This window comes from Giraffa tippelskirchi, chromosome 4 (assembly GCF_054371585.1).
Source record: "Giraffa tippelskirchi isolate mGirTip1 chromosome 4, T2T-mGirTip1v1.2.pri, whole genome shotgun sequence".
Classification (NCBI taxonomy): domain Eukaryota; kingdom Metazoa; phylum Chordata; class Mammalia; order Artiodactyla; family Giraffidae; genus Giraffa; species Giraffa tippelskirchi.
The window spans coordinates 64,540,198-64,560,407 of NC_137278.1; the positions used below are offsets into that span (position 1 = coordinate 64,540,198).

General features: G+C 36.7%; 1 protein-coding gene across 5 annotated transcripts in view; it reads left to right on the top strand.

Annotated features, from left to right (window-relative positions):
• The window catches only part of PNPT1 (polyribonucleotide nucleotidyltransferase 1), a 58,393-nt gene extending 43,315 nt beyond the window's left edge, over positions 1-15,078 (top strand). For 2 of the 5 annotated variants that reach the window (XM_081589530.1, XM_081589531.1), the window contains exons 19-28: positions 2,313-2,419; positions 2,881-2,952; positions 3,043-3,106; positions 3,429-3,512; positions 3,838-3,921; positions 4,802-4,908; positions 4,999-5,054; positions 6,496-6,574; positions 8,029-8,076; positions 9,569-10,420. In XM_081589530.1, the coding sequence (XP_081445656.1) occupies positions 2,313-2,419; positions 2,881-2,952; positions 3,043-3,106; positions 3,429-3,512; positions 3,838-3,921; positions 4,802-4,908; positions 4,999-5,054; positions 6,496-6,574; positions 8,029-8,076; positions 9,569-9,727 (860 nt within the window). In that variant the 3' untranslated portion in view covers positions 9,728-10,420. Of the gene's footprint in view, positions 1-2,312; positions 2,420-2,880; positions 2,953-3,042; positions 3,107-3,428; positions 3,513-3,837; positions 3,922-4,801; positions 4,909-4,998; positions 5,055-6,495; positions 6,575-8,028; positions 8,077-9,568; positions 10,421-10,584; positions 10,982-11,783; positions 11,969-13,638 lie in introns of those variants that run through there. The other 3 variants (XM_081589529.1, XM_081589528.1, XM_081589527.1) reach the window with 3 other exon arrangements.
• The last annotated feature ends 5,132 nt before the right edge of the window (positions 15,079-20,210 follow it).

Consider the following 20,210-nt stretch of genomic DNA (forward strand, 5'->3'; position numbering starts at 1 on the left):
ATATTTCAAAGATCATTATTGTACTAAGGAGTTTGAAATTTTCCCAACTCAGTATTCCATGAAAAAGAGTACCACAGAATGTTGATTATTATATACTGTGAAAAAAAATATGTTTACACGGGATTAAACAAGTTTGTTTAATAAGGTTTAAATAAACTTATAGGTTAATGTGAATATTGAATCTCTAGGAACAGAATATTTCCCAAACTTTTCTGACCACAGAACTTACATAAAAAATTCCTGAAAGCAAGTAACGGGGAACTTGAAGGATTTTATAGAGAAAAGTAGCATGATGTGAATCTGCTATTCTTTTGGGGGTAGTTATTCCTAGCTTACATGACAGACCTAGGCGATGAAGTGGAAGAGAATAGGAGCTGGGGTAGGGGTAGAGGAGCTAAAAATCTGAAAAACTGGACAGGGAAACTTGCCAGGGGAAGAAATGGTGTGGACTTGGACTAAAGAAGTAGCAATGGATATTTCAGTATTCGGAAGAAACGACAAATTTTCTACAAAAAAATATTTAGAGGATGAACCTCTAATCAGATTTTTGTGACTTGATTAAGATGAAGGAAATGAGGAAAGAAGTGTTGATTCTAGTATGTCGTTGCTTTCGATCAAGACAGGGAATGCAGGAGAAAAGGGATTTATCGAGGGTGATTAAATTTTGAAATTTAAAATTTTATATTTATTTACAATTTAAGATGCATTAGGGACATTTAGCTGGAGATACCCAGCAGGCAGATGGATTGTACACAACCAGGTTTAGCAGAGAGAACTAGGTAGGAGGGGTAGATTTTTAAGTCACCAACATTATAGGTGATAGTTAAAACTGTGGGCATAAAGAATATGAAATGAGGTCTCTACCACATTCCTTTATGCCAGATAAGTTTCAAGTGATCAAAACTTTAAACTTCTTTTAAAAAATTAAACAAGATTTTATGAAACTCTTGGATAGGAAAAAAAAAGCCTTTTTAGGGAATTTCCTGGTCATCCAGTGGTTAGCACTCAGTGCTTTCACTACAGTGGCCTGGGTTCAACCCCTGGTTGGGGAACTAAGATCCCACAAGCCATGCAGTGCAGCCAAAAAAATTAAAAAAAAAAAAAAACACCTTTCTAAGCAAAATCTAGGAACCATGATTACATAGAAAACCCTATACAGGAAAAAACACAGGAAAATCAACAGACTAGAAAATAATATTTTATCGTGTATTTCATATTTGTATTTTATTTACTGTAACAGTCTATATATTTAACAAAGATCTGTCCATATTAAAAACTCTTATAAATCAATAACAAAAAGACTAACAACCATGTAAGAAAATGGCTGAAGGCCATGAAGAGCCAGTTCACAGAAAAAGAAATACAAATGGTTTAGAAACATTTTTAAAAAGTTAAACTTCAGTCATAAAAACAGAAATCAAGTTAAAAAGAGTAAGTTACCATCTTTATCATTCAGATGGCAAAGGCCAAAAGATTTAGCAAAAATTAACAAGAATGTAGAATAGCAGGGAGCATCATATACTGCTGGTAAAAGTATAAAATACTATACACTGTGGAAGACAGTTGGACATTATAAGAAATGTAAATCCACACTTGCTTTGACTCAGTAACCCCACTTCCTACTGTGTAGCTTATAAACACATACAGGGAGTACTCTGCAGCTATTCAAAAGAATAAGGTAAAGAAAAGATTAGACTCACATTTAGATTCCCTGGGTATAATTTTTGGGAGGATACACAAAATCTAATGGTGCTGTCATGGGGAAGTGGCCTGAAGGACTCAGGCTAAAAAGATTTATCAAATACATGATTATTTTTCAAAAAGAAAAAGAAGGCTCCAAAAGCAAAGCACAAAGAAATGGATTACTTTAAAAGTTAAGTTTGCCATTATTAGAGAAGTTTTTGTTGAGAACAAAGAATTATGTTAAAGGGCTTTTATTATATATTTAAGAAGAAATGAGGCAGGCAGATGATTTATTAAGGCTTCCATGCAGCTCAGCTGGTAAAGGATCTGCCTGCAATGTGGGAGACCTGGGTTCGATCCCTGGGTTGGGAAGATCCCCTGGAGAAGGGAAAGGCTACCCACTTCAGTATTCTGGCCTGGAGAATTCCATGAACTGTATAGTCCATAGGGTCGCAAAGAGTCGGACATGACTAAGCGACTTTCACTTTCACTTCTTCTAACTTAGTTTTGATAATTGTCAATATAGAACACCATCCAGTTATATTAAAATAAATGTCAACAGAACGATGAATAACCTATGTTCGGCTGATACGTACACATTATACACAAGTTCTTTTTCTCAATTATAGGAGTTCCAATTTCATCTGCTGTGGCAGGTGTGGCAATAGGATTGGTCACCAAAAACAATCCTGACAAAGGTGAAATAGAAGACTATCGTTTGCTGACAGATATTCTGGCAAGTATATTCACATTTTCAAATGTTTAATGGTGAAGATTATACACACTTTGTAAACAAAGTGCTTAGAAGAATGCTAGTGCTGGAAAAATAGAAGTCTGTGTTCTTTATTTTCTTCCTGCATATCTGCCTTGGATTTTATAGGATGTGAGTTAAAAATAAATATTACAGTATGAATATTCATATTGGCTCACTTTAGGATGATTATAAACTAGTCCTTATGCATTGATGGAACATTATCTAAAAATAAACTGATTTTCTGATGAAATATATGTAACTTAAAAGCCATATTTTTTTTGTATTTAATACATGAGTTTTTTATTTTATCAATATATGAAATATATATGTTCTAAAGGACATAGTTTACTTATAAAGCTATTTTTAAAAATTACAGTGACTATGGGTGAATTGCACTTTTGTTTAAAAATATTACTATATCATAATCTTTTAAATTGTTTAAGGGGATTGAAGATTACCATGGTGACATGGATTTCAAAATAGCTGGCACTTCTAAAGGAATAACTGCATTGCAGGTATTTTAGAACCTATCTTATTTTATTTTAAAATACTTAAATTATATCAGAAATCAATATTTATGTAATTTTTTGGCTTTTCCATATTAGGCTGACATCAAATTACCTGGAATACCAATAAAAATTGTAATGGAGGCCATTCAGCAAGCCTCAGGTATGCCAAGCCAGTACACCTTATTCTTCTTTCATCACTGTCTATGTGTTAAATGTGAATTATAATTCCCATTAAGCTTATTATTTAAAATAGGCTTATTCAAAAATACTGCTTTAAAAAATGAAATTTAATGTAATAACCTAAATCAAGAAGTATTAAGTTACTAGGTACATGACTATCACCAAAGTGGATGACCAGTGAAAATTCAGTTTTTACAAATTGACTCCCCAAGATAGGATTTATGGAGAGGGGAGTACAAGTAGAATTCTTAAGGTAATTGAGATGCGAAGAACTTTGATTATTATGTTTTTATTTCTTCTAGTGGCAAAAAAGGAGATATTACAGATAATGAACAAAACTATTTCAAAACCTCGAGCATCTAGAAAAGAAAATGGACCTGTTGTAGGTAATACATTAAAATTATTGATTTGATGATAAGGTAAACATTATTATATGGAAGTACACTGCTATTTAAAAAAAATTTTTAAATCCATACATGAAACAATTTAAATGCTTTTACAGTTAAAATACTTTAAATTTGAGGGGATAATCTGAAACATAAGAACTTTTTTAGTCACGTAGTAAACTGTTTTTCTGTTTCATACTAAAATATTTGTACATGTGTCTTAGCCAAGTCTTGACCAACCAGTACATTTTTAGGTTCATACATATATATATATACATATATATGAATGTGAATTATTTCTATTTTTGTCTATGCTACATTTCAGAAACTGTTCAGGTTCCATTATCAAAACGAGCAAAATTTGTTGGACCGGGTGGATATCATTTAAAAAAACTTCAGGCTGAAACAGGTAAGGGTTGTATGAAGTTTGGATTTTTTATTTAGGTCATGTAAATTTGCCATTATATCTCTACTGTGTTTCTCCAAAAATAAGTTTGAGAAATGAGAAATGTAGCATTGACATTTCAATGAGATGAGAAAAGGATGTAATGTTGACATGTCTTTATTTCTGTGTATGCCTCTTAATTAGTAAATGATCATCTTTAGTTATATTCAAGAAGGGTGACTTACAATTAATCCGTTTTTCTTCAACATTTTAAAATCAGACATTTAGAAAAACTGCTTTTTCACGTTAGAAGAGTTTTCTTTAATTTTTCTTATTATGAGTTCTGTCTTTCACTTAGTCTTATGTAGACTCTTTTATTTAGAGAATATGTGTAGAAGTAGTATGCTTTAATTTGCTTTTTTTTCTGGAATCAATCTTTGGGATACCTAGTCACTTACCAGCTTTGAGGTTATAGAAGGAGCATAAGAAGTCAAGTAACCTTAGGCAGTTCTCAAGATTGAGAAATGACATGATTTCATCCCTCATCCATCCGATGACCACTCTAAAAAGAGGGAGAAAGAAGAAATGGTGAGGAAAGTGTTCTATAGTTTCTTCTAATTAAAAGCACAGAACCAAAATTAGAACTTAAATATTTTCTCCCACCAAGAAAGTAGGGACACTGGTTCACTATTGTATCCCCAGGGCCTAGCGCAGTGTTGGATAGATAGCAGGTGTGCCATGTGTATTTGTTGATGAATGAATCTCTTTGTGATTCCTTGTGATTAAACACACAACCCTGCCCAGCTACATCCAGGTCACCCCCTGCTCTCAAATTTACTTTTAAGGCTTTTCTCCACTAGAATGAGCAAGTTAACTTCAATATGTAAAATTATTTTTTTTAAAGGAGTCACTATTAGCCAAGTAGATGAAGAAACGTTTTCTATCTTTGCACCAACACCTAGTGCTATGCATGAAGCAAGAGACTTCATTACTGATATCTGCAAAGATGATGTAAGTATTGAGCTTTCGATAGTTACTTTTTTTTTCTACCTTTTGTTACTATTTTCTTTATGAATCTTACGGTTTATTTTGTTCTTACAGCAAGAGCAGCAATTAGAATTTGGAGCAGTGTACACTGCCACAATAACTGAAATCAGGTAATATCAACTAAACTGCTGTGCTACTTTTTGTAAGATTTTATATTATAAGCTCATATTAACTTCACATTTGCATTATTTATTTTGAAAGTATAAGGTGTTTAGATTATGTGTCAATTACCATATAATCATTATTCTTAAGATAAAATTTATTTTCTATACCCGTTTGTAGATTTTTCACCACCATGGTTCTGTGATGATTATTATACTAATAGATTTTTCTGACTGAATTGTTTTCTTTAACCAAAGTTCCCACCATTTAATCTTCCAATAAACATATTTCCTTTCTCTTTGTACTTTTTTTCCTTTTGGTAGTTTCTTGTTGACTTGTTTTAAAGATAGTATTAAATGCCTAAGTAGTACAATTTTTTAAATGCCAGTTTCAACCTCAACTCATTTTTTTTAACTAGCTAAAAAGACTGAATTTTCTGAATCAGAAAATTACCTTTTTGGGACTTCCCTTGTGGTCCATTGGTTAAGACTGCAGGCTTTCACTGCAGGGGGTGTGGGTTTGATCCCTGGTCAGGGAACTATGATCCCACATCCCCTCCCTCCCACCTGCCCACCAAAAGAAAGAAAATTCACTTAATAAGAAAAAAAAAAGAAATTATCAGATGTAACAAATATTCAAAACTAATTGAAATGAATTATAAAAGACAATGGAATAGTTTATTTAGTATATTAGAGGAAAAGAGAGATATTTTTTAATAAAATAAGTACGCCATTTTATCTAACCTGCTTCCTTAAATCAGGCAGCTCAGTTGGTAAAGAATCCACCTGCAATGCAGGAGACCCCAGTCCAATTCCTGGGTCAGGAAGATCCACTGGAGAAGGCATAGGCTACCCACTCCAGTATTCTTGGGCTTCCCTTTAAGGTTCAGCTGGTAAAGAATCCGCCTGCAATGCGGGAGACCTGAGCTCCATCCCTGGATTGGGAAGATCCCCTGGAGGAGGGAAAGGCTACTCCAGTATTCTGGCCTTGAGAATTCCATGGACTGTATAGTCCATGGGGTCACAAAGAGTCGGACACGACTGAGCAACTTTCACTCACTTCACTTCCTTAAATCACTACTTAACAGGTTGATGATAATTCTACACTTAATTTAAAATATTTAATGCCATTTCAGAAGTTTTTGGAAAATATCATGAAGAGAAATATAAAAGAAAGTATATTCCAAAATCTTTTCCCCACCTATTTTTCCTTTATCTTTTCTTTGTCCTTTCATCCTTAAGTATTTAAATACAAGGTGTATTTTCCATTGGAAAAATAAGTATCCCACTTAGATAATCATACTTTTTATAGTTATAAAAAACATGTACTGGAGAGTGGTTTTTATGTGTTTTTTTACTTTGTTCTCCTGTGAAAACATAACTACAGTTTAATTATCCGTAGATAATAAAGTTCCTTATTATTCTAATCAGGCTTATTTCCTTACTATAGAGACACTGGAGTAATGGTTAAACTCTATCCAAATATGACTGCAGTACTACTTCACAACACACAACTTGATCAACGAAAGGTAAAAACAAGAAAGGCAGATTTGATTATTTTTTTAGCTGCCTTAAAATAACCATACTAAATACAAAGACAAAACAAAAAAGAAATACTGCTTGACAAAAGGGTTTACACTGTTTACCAGATAATGTTTCTCCTTCGATGATGGAGTAGAAACATTCTTGAATGTTTTGAGGTGGAACAGTTCTAGAGTTAACACATAGCAATTTCTAAAAATATCTAGCTATAGCCCTGTTTTCCCAATTTTCCTGACTAACCAGTCATGGAAAGATAATTCTTAGGATGGCCTTAATCTTTATTGTAGTCTATATTTGGAAGACTAAGAATATGAAACCACTCGAGAATACTATGGGGCAGAGAAATATTAGGTGTTTTACCAAATATTAAAATATTATATAAAGCAATACAGGATAAAACAATGGATTACTGGCCCAGAAATGGACAACAAAAATCAGAAATAAACCCAGTTATGTGCATAAGAATATAATACATACTAAAAGTTGCATTTTTAGTTGAGAAACAAGGATTATTCAATAAACCATATTGGAATAGCCTGTTTTCATAAAACAGGATCTTTCCTCTTTTTATACCAAAGTCCTATTTGGATCAAGGAGTTAAATGTAAAAAAGAAAAAAATTTTTAAGGCAGTTGAGGGCAGAAAAAAAAATCTGGGCATCAGGAAGGGTAAGGGTTGAGGGAGGACATTAGATGAAAATACAGATATTTTATTAATCTTGGGACTGGAAAATTCTTTTTCAACATGCTATCAAAGCTAAAAATGTAAATAAAGTGATAACATTTGACCCCATCATTTTTTAAAATTATGGCAAAATTATAGTAAGTCTGAAAGACAAGCAGCAATTTAGGGGAAAAAATACTTTAACATATTACAGAGGCTTCATATACTGAGGGCTTGTATGGACCAGTAAGAAAAATGAGTATCAACAGGAAAAATGAGCAAAGAACATGGAAAAATTGTTTTTTAAGCTGACCAAGATATTCAGTATCAATAGCAATTTTTTTAAATGCAAGTAAAGCCAAATTCCAATTTCAGCTTTTCAGATAGTTGAAATTTGCCAGTGTGCATCAGAGTGTAGATAAAAATGGACATACAGGAATGTAAATTGGGGCAAACTTTTTGGAGAGTGTCTAGTAAAGGTACAAGTTTCTTTGGACCTACAAGTCCCATCACATGTAGGACATTGTTCTGAGAAGAGAGAGTACATGAATGTATAATCATTGTAAGACTGCAATTTATTTTTCCTCCGCATTTTATTTTGAAAAATTTTAAACCTACAGAAAACTTGAAAAAATAATAGACTGAATACTCATATACCGTTCCCCTACATTCATAGATTAAACCAATAAAGCTATTTTCCACTTGGAAAAAAATGTGTACTACCATGGATAGTAGGTAGTTATGTGTGACAACTAATAGATTAACATGTTGTCTTTCAGATTAAACATCCCAGTGCTTTAGGATTAGAAGTTGGCCAAGAAATTCAGGTACTTGTATTCATCATTTTAGCCTTAAAGTTGTAAATTATACTTTAAGTTTCAATTATTTATTTAATCAAATAAGCTGAATCAAATCTACATTTGTGGTTTATATTATTTATATGCTGTCTTCTTTTTTAACTTCTTCCTTAAAACAGACTCTTTAGGGATTTAGATACAGTTCTTACCCTCAAGGAGCTTACAGGTTTTTTAGGACAATAGTCCCCTTAAAAAAAAATTCATGAGCAACTCAGCGATGGATATGTAGAATCAGTGATTCAGAGACAGGACATGAGAAACATGATAGGTAACTTTGTTGAAGGTCTTTGTCTTATTTGAGGAGTTAAGACTTGAATTGCTTCCGTATATACTGGTTGAGGCTGAAACTTTCAGAGTTTTTGAGTTTGATGAAAGCCATGATGTCAGTTCTGGAATTTTGATAACAAAATTGACCTTTGTAATAGTCCTTATGAATAGATGAAAGAAGTGGTTGCCAGTCTGGTTTTTTTTTTTTTTTTTGGCTACACTACATTCTGTTCCAGTAGTACCTAATACCGGAGAAGGCAATGGCACCCCACTCCAGTACTCTTGCCTGGAAAATCCTATGGACAGAGGAGCCTGGTAGGCTGCAGTCCATGGGTTCGCTAAGGGTCGGACACGACTGAGCGACTTCACTTTCACTTTTCACTTGCAGGCATTGGAGAAGGAAATGGCAACCCACTCCAGTGTTCTTGCCTGGAGAATCCCAGGGACGGGGGAGCCTGGCGGGCTGCCGTCTGTGGGGTCGCACAGAGTCAGACACGACTGAAGTGACTTAGCAGCAGCAGCAGTACCTAATACCTATGACCTGAGTAAAAACTAAGACATAAATTTATTCCCAATCTGTCATTCCATTATTCACAAAGCCTCCAGGGAAAGGTAACAACTACAACATAATCTGTCTGTATAAGATTTTTTTTTTTTTTTTTTTTACATCAGAAGGGATTTAAGAGTTAGCACATCTCCCCCTGACTTCTGGTGTCTAAGGTCAAGCCAAATAACCTTCAGCATGATAAGATGGTCCTCTGAGTGTTAGTCTGAGTGACCTAAGCATAATCCTATATAGATTGTAGCACAGTTAGGGTCAAGAAGCTCTTGTCTAGATTCATTCACCATGGTTTTTACTGTTCTTCCATAATAGGGACAAACAAATAGGCACAGGTAAGTCTAACAGAAGGTTATAATTGGGCAACTAAATGCCTGTCTCTTTTCTTTTTTTATAATCACTACTTAACCAAGTATTTATTAGCATATACCTCCAATTAGCACTGAGGTATGCTTTCAGTGAACAAGTAAAAGCTTTAATCATTGCCTTTTTGGACCAAGTATCTTTTAATTTGGGTATCAGTCAATGTGCTATAACTTTGAAAGTATGTTGTTGTTCAGTCACGTCCAACTCTTTGCAACCCCATGGACTGCAACATGCCAGTATATTTAAAGTATATTTGTTTCTTTAACACAGGTGAAATACTTCGGACGTGATCCAGCTGATGGAAGAATGAGGCTTTCTCGTAAAGTGCTTCAGTCTCCAGCTACAACTGTTGTCAAAACTTTAAATGACAGAAGTAGTATTGTAATGGGAGAATCTGTTTCACAGTCATCATCTAATTCTTCCCGGTGATATTCTATATTCTATAGAGCAAAATTTCAGTAGCATCTTCTAACATATAGATTTATATATAATATAAATATATTCTAATGAGTTGTATGAAAATGCTCACTTTACGTGTTCCATTTTTTAAATTCCAAGTTACCTGTATTATTATTTACATTATAAATCAATACATATTTATTATTAAAAGTAAATCATTTATACATATAAGACTCCCAACTGCTAATAATTTGGAAAAATAAAACTAGTTCTTAACTTCTAGAGACCAGTGGAGAAGGAAATGGCAACCCACTCCAGTATTCTTGCCTAGAGAATCCTGTGGACAGAGGAGCCTGGTGGGCTGCTGTCCATAGGGTCGCAGAGTCAGACACGACTGAAGCGACTTAGCATGCCTGCATGCGTTGGAGAAGGAAATGGCAACCCACTCCAGTATTCTTGCCTGGAGAATCCCAGGGATGGAGGATCCTGGGGTGCTGCCGTCTATGGGATCGCACAGAGTCGGACACGACTGAAACGACTTAGCAGCAGCAGCAGTGCCACAAAGTGAAAATATAGGTCACTAACTACAGACCACCAAAGGGTTCCATTTCCACTTAAACCAAGGTCATACACTTTATATCTGAACTTTTTTTATTTTTGTCTTCATTCATATCTTGGTAGTTTTCCCTGCTTTCCAATAAAGTTTTTCTATGAGGGCTATTATATGCTAAGATCTCTAATTTATAATGACTCAAATTGACTACCCATCTTTGGTAGTAAAGCAGTATAGGTACTCACAAGACTTGTTCCTTTATAATCTTTGTTACTAACACTTCCTGCCCATAAATCAGTTTTTTTAATACAATAATTTTTTTCTTCTCTTACAGAATATCTTGAATTTCTGGATCTAACATCATTATCTTTCTTAGTTCAGTTCAGCCAAGCATAGCATTCATTTATTCAATACTTACTATGTGCCAAGTTCTAGAATGTGTACAGGAGGTATATCAGTAAACAAAGTTCCAATGCTCACATTCTAGTGGATGGAAACAATAACTATACAAGTCAGATAGTGGTAGGTTCTTTAAAGAAAAACTGGGTAAGGGCATAGAGTGATTTTTTTTTTTTTTTAATTAAAAAAGGTACTATTGTAGATAAAATGATCCAGAATAGCATCTCTGAATAGGTAACATTTGAGTAGAGACCTAAATGAAGTGGAGGAAGATATACAGCAATTTTTGAAAGAAGATTCCAGATAAAGGGACTAACAACTTTATTAGTATGGTATGTGTAGAATATACAGCAGCCTTTCTATTCTAGGAACCAATTTCACATAGTCCTTTTACTCCTTAGTCTTGTGCCTGTTCTTCACCAAAATTAGAAAGCAAATTTTATAAAAGAATATAAAACGAGGAGATATAATCAGTGCAAGGTGGTAATTTTCAAAGCATTTAATCTGGAAAGAATAATGTTTGCTTACTTGTAAGAAGAGAAAAGATATGAAGGTTGTATAAGTTTAAATGGCCTTTACAAAATTCCAGGCTCATGAGAGACTAGGGTGGTAGGCAGCAAAAATGGAAAAGAGAATATATCTTGGTATCAAGGGTCAGAAACCAATCTAAATTAAGCTACAGCTAAGAGGGAATTTTCGGAGAAGGCAATGGCATCCCACTCCAGTACTCTTGCCTGGAAAATCCCGTGGACAGAGGAGCCTGGTAGGCTATAGTCCATGGGGTCGCTAAGAGTCGGATACGACTGAGCGACTTCACTTTCACTTTTCCCTTTCATGCACTGGAGAAGGAAATGGCAACCCACTCCAGTATTCTTGCCTGGAGAATCCCAGGGACGGCAGAGCCTGGTGGGCTGCCGTCTATGGGGTCGCACAGAGTCGGACACGACTGAAGCAACTTAGCTTAGCAAGAGGGAATTTTATCACGGGGTCATGAATTTATTTCACAGAAAGTAAGTCACAATCCCTATGGTGGAATGGAACCAGAACTGTCAGGTAATTATTAGGAACTAAGACAGTTCTCCCCTACCTATGGAGTCTCATGACCTCTCATTTGTGCTTCTTTCCATATAACAGCTTTTTTCTTCTAAGTCAATATGTTTTCATAGCATGGGGCAAAAGATGGCTGTCCACAGGAAGTTACTTGTCTCTGAGTTCAATTTCTGGAGGAGAAAAGGACAGGCTTAACTTGAGAAAGGTGTCAAACCTGATCAGGATTGCCAGATAAAATAACAGAATGCCAAGTGAAATTGAAATTACAGGTAAACAAATGTTCAGTATAGTATGGCCTCTACAATATTTGGGATATACTTATATTTTTAAAAAATTATTCCTCATTTATTTGAAATTCACATTTAACTGGGTTTCATGTATTTTTTTTTGCTAAATCTGATAACCCTAAACCTGGTGCAAGCAACTAAGTCGAAGAATTCTTAAGGGCTTATTCCTGGGAGAGGAGAATGTACAGAAAAAATGGACTGAGCCTATACCCAAGATACTGCAGAACAAACATAAAAAGAAAATGGATAGACTTAGATTAACTCAGATAGTAGGGGATGCAGGTGAGAGAAGAAAAGGCAGATTTCAGCCTGAGGGTTGTGAAGACAGGCAGATCTATGACATGAATAGTAAACCTGGACAGGTAAATAGTTTTAAAGAAAAATGTTTGATTTATTAAATATGAGCATGAAATCACCAACCAACATATTGGTTGGATATTCACCTGAATATCTGAAAAAGCAACTGAGGCATAAATGACTTTTGCAGAGAGAATATTTTAAAACAATCTTAGTTTTACCCTCTCAAGCATATCTCAAATCACTGCAACAGGTTTCAAAGTAACTCTGAAATTTACAAAATTAAAGGTAATTAAAACTACCTATTATGAGCACAGTACTAAGCTATGGAATAGTTTATTTCCTTCTGAGATGTACGTATAGAGTCAATAATTTATGAGAAGCTGATTGATAAGCAGTCTAGTAAAGGTTTTTAAAAAGTCATAAGAAGGGGAAAAAATAGGTTAATTCTAATCAGAAGAAAAAGTGAAAGTTTCTAAGAAGTGGAATTTGAATAGGACATCATTAGGTAAAGGTAATGTTTGAGTTGGGCTTTTAAGAATGATTATAAAGGGAAAGGCTGCCTGTGGAATGGAACAGTTTTATCAGTGGATGAAGAAGGCAGTAAGTATAGGCCAGATTGTAGAGGGGTTTAAGATATTAAACTTAGGACTCTGAACTTTATTCTGCATATACTGAGAAACACTAAAGAATACCCATTGTTTCATGAAAACCAAAATTGCATAGTTGGCTATAGTTTTGATATTGTGGCCATAAAATTAAATGCAATTGCCAAGGACTCAGAAGAGATGATATTTTTAAAAACGCTAAAATGTGTAGGCCATTATCATTTGTGAAAACAGATAATTATTTTAATAAAATACTGGCAACAGCTATTAGGACCAAATAGTCTACAGGAATGCAAGGATGGGTAGGCATATAATCTCTATAGTGAATTATAGAGAAAAACCATATAATAACCAGATGCAAGAGAGGCAATTTATAGGAGTCAGTGTACATTTCCTAGAGAATTTAGAATATTAGTATTTGTCCTCAACTTGGTAAGTGGTGTCTATCAGCAATGAAGAACATGTATATAACACTGAAGATGTTGCTATTAAAGTCAGGAACAAAACAAGAATCACATTATTTGATTCATCAGTGTTGAATGATGAACATAATACACCATCAGTGTTCTGAGGTCCTAATGAGTGTGATGAGATTAAAAACAGGTGGAAAAGAAAAAACATTTGCAGATGATTATCTAAAACACACTTTAAATTGTTATAAAACAGGCCACATATATCTGCCAAAATAAATAGCAGTCAGCTGCTGTTATGGTATGAGCTCATTTCCACTCCTCTCAATTTTTCCAGGTTTCAAAGAGCTACACCAGCAGTGAGTTTGCCCCATCCCCTGGGGTCCTGACCAGAGTTAAATCTTCTGTCCCAAAGTCAATGAAATCTTGATTATCCAGTCTTAGCCTCCAGTCCCCTTGATCAAGAACCCTCAAAATTCAATCCCAAGTGTACTGTGGTTCCTGCTAGTAGATGCTAGTTTATTATTTCAGTTCCTTTGGTGTGTGATCTCCTCCCTTATCAGGCAAAGCAGTCCCCAGGCATATTACAACTAGATTTAACCCTAGTTACCACAGCCTCTCAGCCAGAAGAAATGGAAGCAGCTATGGAAGAGAACTTTCTACAAGGGGGCCAGTGTTATCTCTTTCTAGGAATTATAAGCTGCTTCTGCAATCCCCAAGGATCCAGGGAAGTTTTCAAAGCCAAAATCCTCAGGGGCACCCACCCCATGTTTCAAAGCTTCAGGCCTTCTCAAGCAGGGCCCTAGTTGTATAGCAAACCTCCCTAGGCTGAAGATCCAAGTACCTTCAGAGCTCTTGTAACTGTCTAATCCCATGTCAGTTTTTTCACTGTAGGAATAAGAGCCTCTTTATGAAGCCCAAAGAGCCCCGTCTGGCTCACACTTAGTTTTTGTTTTTCCAAACTTAGTTTTTACCTGTGCATTAAGCATTAAGTGCCCTCAACTCATTATCCCTCTGCAAGGAAGTATAACTTAATTGGCCAGCTCTGCTCTCATAAGCATTGCTTCCCCCATATCTTTCAAATCCTAAATTGCTGAATAGGTGACAGCATTCTAGGATGTTTTACTAGGTCACTACTGGTGAAATCAGGATGGCCATGTTTTGCAAGGGACTGAGTCAACTATTTCCCAAACCACATCTTACTGTCTGATTTCTGACACCACTCCCTGTATCACCTATTACCAGTCCTGATCCTCAGAAAAGCAGATGCCAAGAAGGGGGTTACACATGCAAGATAATGATTGGGAGAAATGTCAGTGAAGGATAAAACAGGTGGGCTCAGGATTGACAGGGAAAGCCTACAGACCATGGTGCCAAGTCTGACCCCTGTAAAAGGAGGAAGGGAAGAAAACAGCAGAACTTCAGACTAGTGTAATTCCAAGAAAGTCTCATCCTGGCTGATAAGTTCCCCAAGCCAAAGTTGTCCATTAGAGGAGTTCTGTGGACAAGAAAGGACAAGTTGTATACCCCCTGCTTGCTCAGTCGCTGGCTGGAGGTCACCGGGCAGCTGGAGTTATTTGTGGTACAAACAGAATGGTGGATCCCCAAAGGGTTGACTTACTGTCGAATAACTGTTCTCCAGAGTACATTATCTTTAAGGAAATCAGAATGGTGCGTGTATATGGCCACCACACCAATCAAAAATCAAAACAAACTAAAGCTACAGCAATTAATTGTCATACTAGAGCTGGCCAAATAAAACAATGGAAAAAGTGAATCCAGACTCAAATCTAGAAATATGTCTGTGAATTTAGTAAAGAATATAAATAGCATTTCAAATAATTTCATCTGTAAATTGATGAAATGATGTTGACAGTTGACTCTCCCATTTGGAAGGAAAATTTTAAATTGACATCCTATTTCTTATATACAAAAGGTTTCAAGTGAATTAGAAAACTAAACATTAAAAAACCATAAAAACATGACAGAATACCTTGGTTAAACATGGAAAATGAATAACACAGTTAAGTAATTTTTTTGAAAGTAGAGTCCAAAGGGCAAACAAAAGACAATAGCAGAGATGAGATTTTAACAAATGTTGGTTGCATGACAAATAGAAAAGCAGTGGTAAATTTAGCAGAACAGAGGTGGTTACAATCTATATGACCCACAGAGGTGATCAGGCAAAACAGCACAAATCATCTCCACCAAAAAAAAAAAAAGGATCGGGGCTGAGAATCTGAGGGTGGGTTAAGTCTATACAGAGACTTACATGCCTGACTCCCTTCCGAATTTCACATAACCAAAGGACTACCATCACCCTACACACACACACTCATACCCATACATGCTCTTGTAAAACTGCCACGACCATCTCAGATGAGATCCTAGCTACCAGAGATGCAATGGTGAGAAAAACATGGCTCCTCAGACTCATGAAAAGTTTTTATCTACATGTGGAGACAATTATTAATCAAAACACATACAAATAAATATAAAGGTAAGGATTCAGCCTAAGGATAGATGAGGCAGAGCAGAAAGTAGAGTCAAGAGGAACGAAATCAAATTCTCATTGATACTTGAGTCAAATCAACACTGAGGTTCATCTTATCTTCAGACTTTGTATTCACATGAGACTCACATGAGCCAATGAGTTCTCTTATTTAAACTAAAGTGAATTAGGTTTTTTGGTACATTCCAATGGGGATATTGGCATCATGCTAGTAAAGTAATGCTCAAAATTCTCCAAGCCAGGCTTCAGCAATACGTGAACCGTGAACTTCCAGATGTTCAAGCTGGTTTTAGAAAAGGCAGAGGAACCAGAGATCAAATTGCCAATATCCGCTGGATCATCAAAAAAGCAAGAGAGTTCCAGAAAAACATCTATTTCTGCTTTATTGACTATGCCAAAGCCTTTGACTGTGTGGATCACAATAAACTGTGGAAAATTCTGAAAGAGATGGGAATACCAGACCATCTGACCTGTCTCTTGAGAAACCTGTATGCAGGTCAGGAAGCAACAGTTAGAACTGGACATGGAACAACAGACTGGTTCCAAGTAGAAAAAGGAGTACGTCAAGGCTGTATATTGTCACCCTGCTTATTTAACTTCTATGCAGAGTACATCATGAGAAACGCTGGGCTGGAAGAAACACAAGCTGGAATCAAGATTGCCGGGAGAAATATCAATAACCTCAGATATGCGGATGACACCACCCTTATGGCAGAAAGTGAAGAAGAACTAAAGAGCCTCTTGATGAAGGTGAAGGAGGAGAGTGAGAAAGTTGGCTTAAAGCTCAATGTTCAGAAAACTAAGATCATGGCATCTGGTCCCATCACTCCATGGGAAATAGATGGGGAAACAGTAGAAACAGTGTCAGACTTTATTTTTCGGGGCTCCAGAATCACTGCTGATGGTGACTGCAGCCATGAAATTAAAAGACGCTTACTCCTTGGAAGGAAGGTTATGGCCAACCTAGATAGCATATTGAAAATCAGAGACATTACTTTGCCAACAAAAGTCCGTCTAGTCAAGTCTATGGTTTTTCCAGTGGTCATGTATGGATGTGAGAGTTGGACGGTGAAGAAAGCTGAGCGCCGCAGAATTGATGCTTTTGAACTGTGGTGTTGGAGAAGACTCTTGAGAGTCCCTTGGACTGCAAGGAGATCCAATCAATCCATCCTAAAAGAGATCAATCCTGGGTGTTCATTGGAAGGTCTGATGTTGAAGCTGAAACTGCAATACTTTGGCCACCTCATGCGAAGGGTTGACTCATTGGAGAAGACCCTAATGCTGGGTAGGATTGGGGGCGGGAGGAGAAGGGGACGACAGAGGATGAGACGGTTAGATGGCATCACCGACTCGACGATCATGGGTTTGGGTAGACTCCGGGAGTTGGTGATGGACAGAGAGGCCTGGCGTGCTGCAATTCATGGGGTCACAGAGAGTCGGACACAACTGAGTGACTGAACTGAACTGAACTGAATGGGGATATGGAAGGAAGTCAAGGAAGGCTCCTCTACATAAGTGATAATTGTGACATCTGAAGGATAAAGCAGGAATCATCATGGGATGATTGGAAAGAAGGAAGTTCAGACAAAAATGTCAATTTTAACTTAGATCAAGTAAAACAGGTTGAAAGATGTTTGTGGGTATTATCTACATAGAGGTCTTTAGTGAGCTTAAGAGCTTTTTGGTGAGGGCTGAGTGATGAAAACCAGAATATGCATGTGTATGCACATGCATGCATGCTCAGTCGTTTCAGTTGTGTCCAACTTTTTGTGACCCTATGTGCTGTAGCCCACCAGGCTCCTCTGTCCATGGGATTTTCCAGGCAAAAATATTGGAGTGGGTTACTAGGCCCTCCTCCAGGGAATCTTCCCAACCCAGGGATCAAATCCGAGTCTCCTGCATTGCAGGCAGATTCTCTACTGCTGAGCCACTGGTGAAGCCCAGAAACCAGAATAGATAGATTCAATTAAGGAGTGAATGCTGAGGTGAGGAAATGAAATGAGTATAAAACAACTTCAACCCTTGAAGAGTTTGGCCGAAAAGAGGCAAAGAAACAGGAATATCACTGAAGAAGATGCAGGTTATCAGTTTTGATGACTTTTTAAATGGGGATGGCCTTAAAGATTAGTCACCTTAAGGAAAAAACTAATTATACAGCAAAAAACCTCTCATAAGTTTTTTCATAAAAATATCAATTAGGAAGGATGAAAACAGAAAGCCTCACATTTCAAGGACATGAGGCAATAAGACTGAGAACCCAGTTTACTCGAGAGAACTATTTTTAATCCTTAAGAATTAAAAAGTGTAATGTACTCTCAAGAGACATTTGGCAAGGATGAGAGATAATTCCGATGACCACAACAGGAGGATGAGGTGCAATACTGCTAGCATCTGGTGGGTAGAAGCAAAGAATGCTGCTAAATATTCTGTGATGCACAGGACAGCCTCTCACAACATAGAGTCATCCAGCCCAAAATTTCAGTGGTGCCAAAGTTGTTAAGCCCTGCTCTAGGAATTTAACCTACACGTGTGTTGACACACATAAAACTACTTCTGTACAATCATTTATTGTTTGAAATTACAAAGTACTGGAAATGACATATGTATATATAGAAGGTTTAAACAAACTAAGGTACACAAGAACACCAGTACGTATGATATCCCATTATTTGTGTTTAAAAAAGACTGGTAGAAGTAAATGTTACATATATAGATAAAGATACCTATCTATCTTAGCCTTTGGGGTTGAACCCTCCTAAAAAAAATTTTTGCTGGGAAAAACAGTGTTGCAGCGCATTACTGCCCTCAGTATATTTTCAAGAATCTTGCTCTGGCCCTCTGTCCGTGCTCCATGGGATGAGAAATCAATGAAACCAACGGATGTGTCCAGCTGGAATCCACTCTTTCTTTTCCAGATAATGCTCTGGGCACTGTGGAATTCCTTGTCCCAAAGGCCAAGCTTCCTCCCAGGGTCTGCACAGTCCTCTTCCCAAATTCTGTCCTCTTGAGGAGCAGCCAAGGGTAATTACATTCAGGGAGTGCAAACACAGAATCTGGACAAAAGGCTAGGGTATCCTATTTGTGCACATGAGAGCTGTCAAAGTGCAGGTGAGAGCTGAACTGTGAGAGAGAAGGCAGGCTAAGGACTTCAAGGGCCAAAGGGAGAAGGTGGAACTCTGAAGAGTTCAAGAATTCTAGATTTGAATCTAGTTTCCAGACCATATGAATATATATTTCTCAAGGCATGCCAAAGGTAGGAAAAGAAAATATGTTTTTATTTAATAGATTGATTTAAAAAATTAAAATCTTCAGACAGATAGTATACGGTCTTCCATTTGTATGCTTGTCCTGGATCTTACCAATGTTAGAGGTCAGCCAGTTGCAGAAGAGAGAGAGAACCCCTGTGACCTAGAACAAGAAAGAAACAGAACCGGGGCCAGAGGATCCAACAAGAGGCAGAGATGAGTCCCAAGCGTTTAACTCTGTTCCCTATTTCTCTGTTCCCTATTTCAGATCCTGAGGAGTATAGCAGAAAAGGGATACTATAGGGAAGATGGAAGCAATGCTTTGAAACACTGCTCAGATCATTTCATTCCTTAGTTCAAAACTCCCCAGTGAATTTGCAACTCATTCAAAGTAAAATCCAAGGCCCCAGAATGGCCTCTCTCCCACTCCTAACTTTACTTCCCACCATTTTCCCCCTTTCTCACTCCACTCCAATCACACTGGTTTCCTTGCTATTCCTCTCACTCACTAAGCATGCTACAGCTTCAAGGCTTTGTACTTGCAGTTGCTGTTTTCCAGCTCTCTCTGCCCCCAGGGAAATGCATAGCAGAATGCCTCCCTCAATGAACATCATTACCCTTCCCAAACTCACTCACTGTCTGCTAATCTATTTTTTTTTCCCTTTGGTCAAAACATTTACCAGTATCTAGCATAGATTTGTTTGTCTTCCTACACTAGAATGTGGGCTTCCCTGGTAGCTCAGTGGTGAAGAATCCACCTGCAATGCAGGAGATTTGATCCCTGGTTGGGTAAGATCTCCTGGTGAAGGAAATGGCATCCTACTCCAGTATTCTTGCCTGGGAAATCCCATGGTCAGAGGAACCTGGCGGGCTACAGTCAATGGAGTTGCAAAGAGTTGGACGCAATTGAGGGACTAAACAACAACACCAGAATGGAAGCACCATGAAAAGAGGAATTTTTCTTCTATTTATTCACTGAATAGAACAGTGTCTAGCACATAGTATACATTCAATGAGTGTTTGTTGAATGACTGAATAAATACAGGAAATGACTCTTGTGATTTCAACTTTTTCCACAGGTAGATCTTCTTTATAGGATATTAAGCTCTTAACATATGGTATCAAAGTGACTTGTATATAGTTCTCATTCTC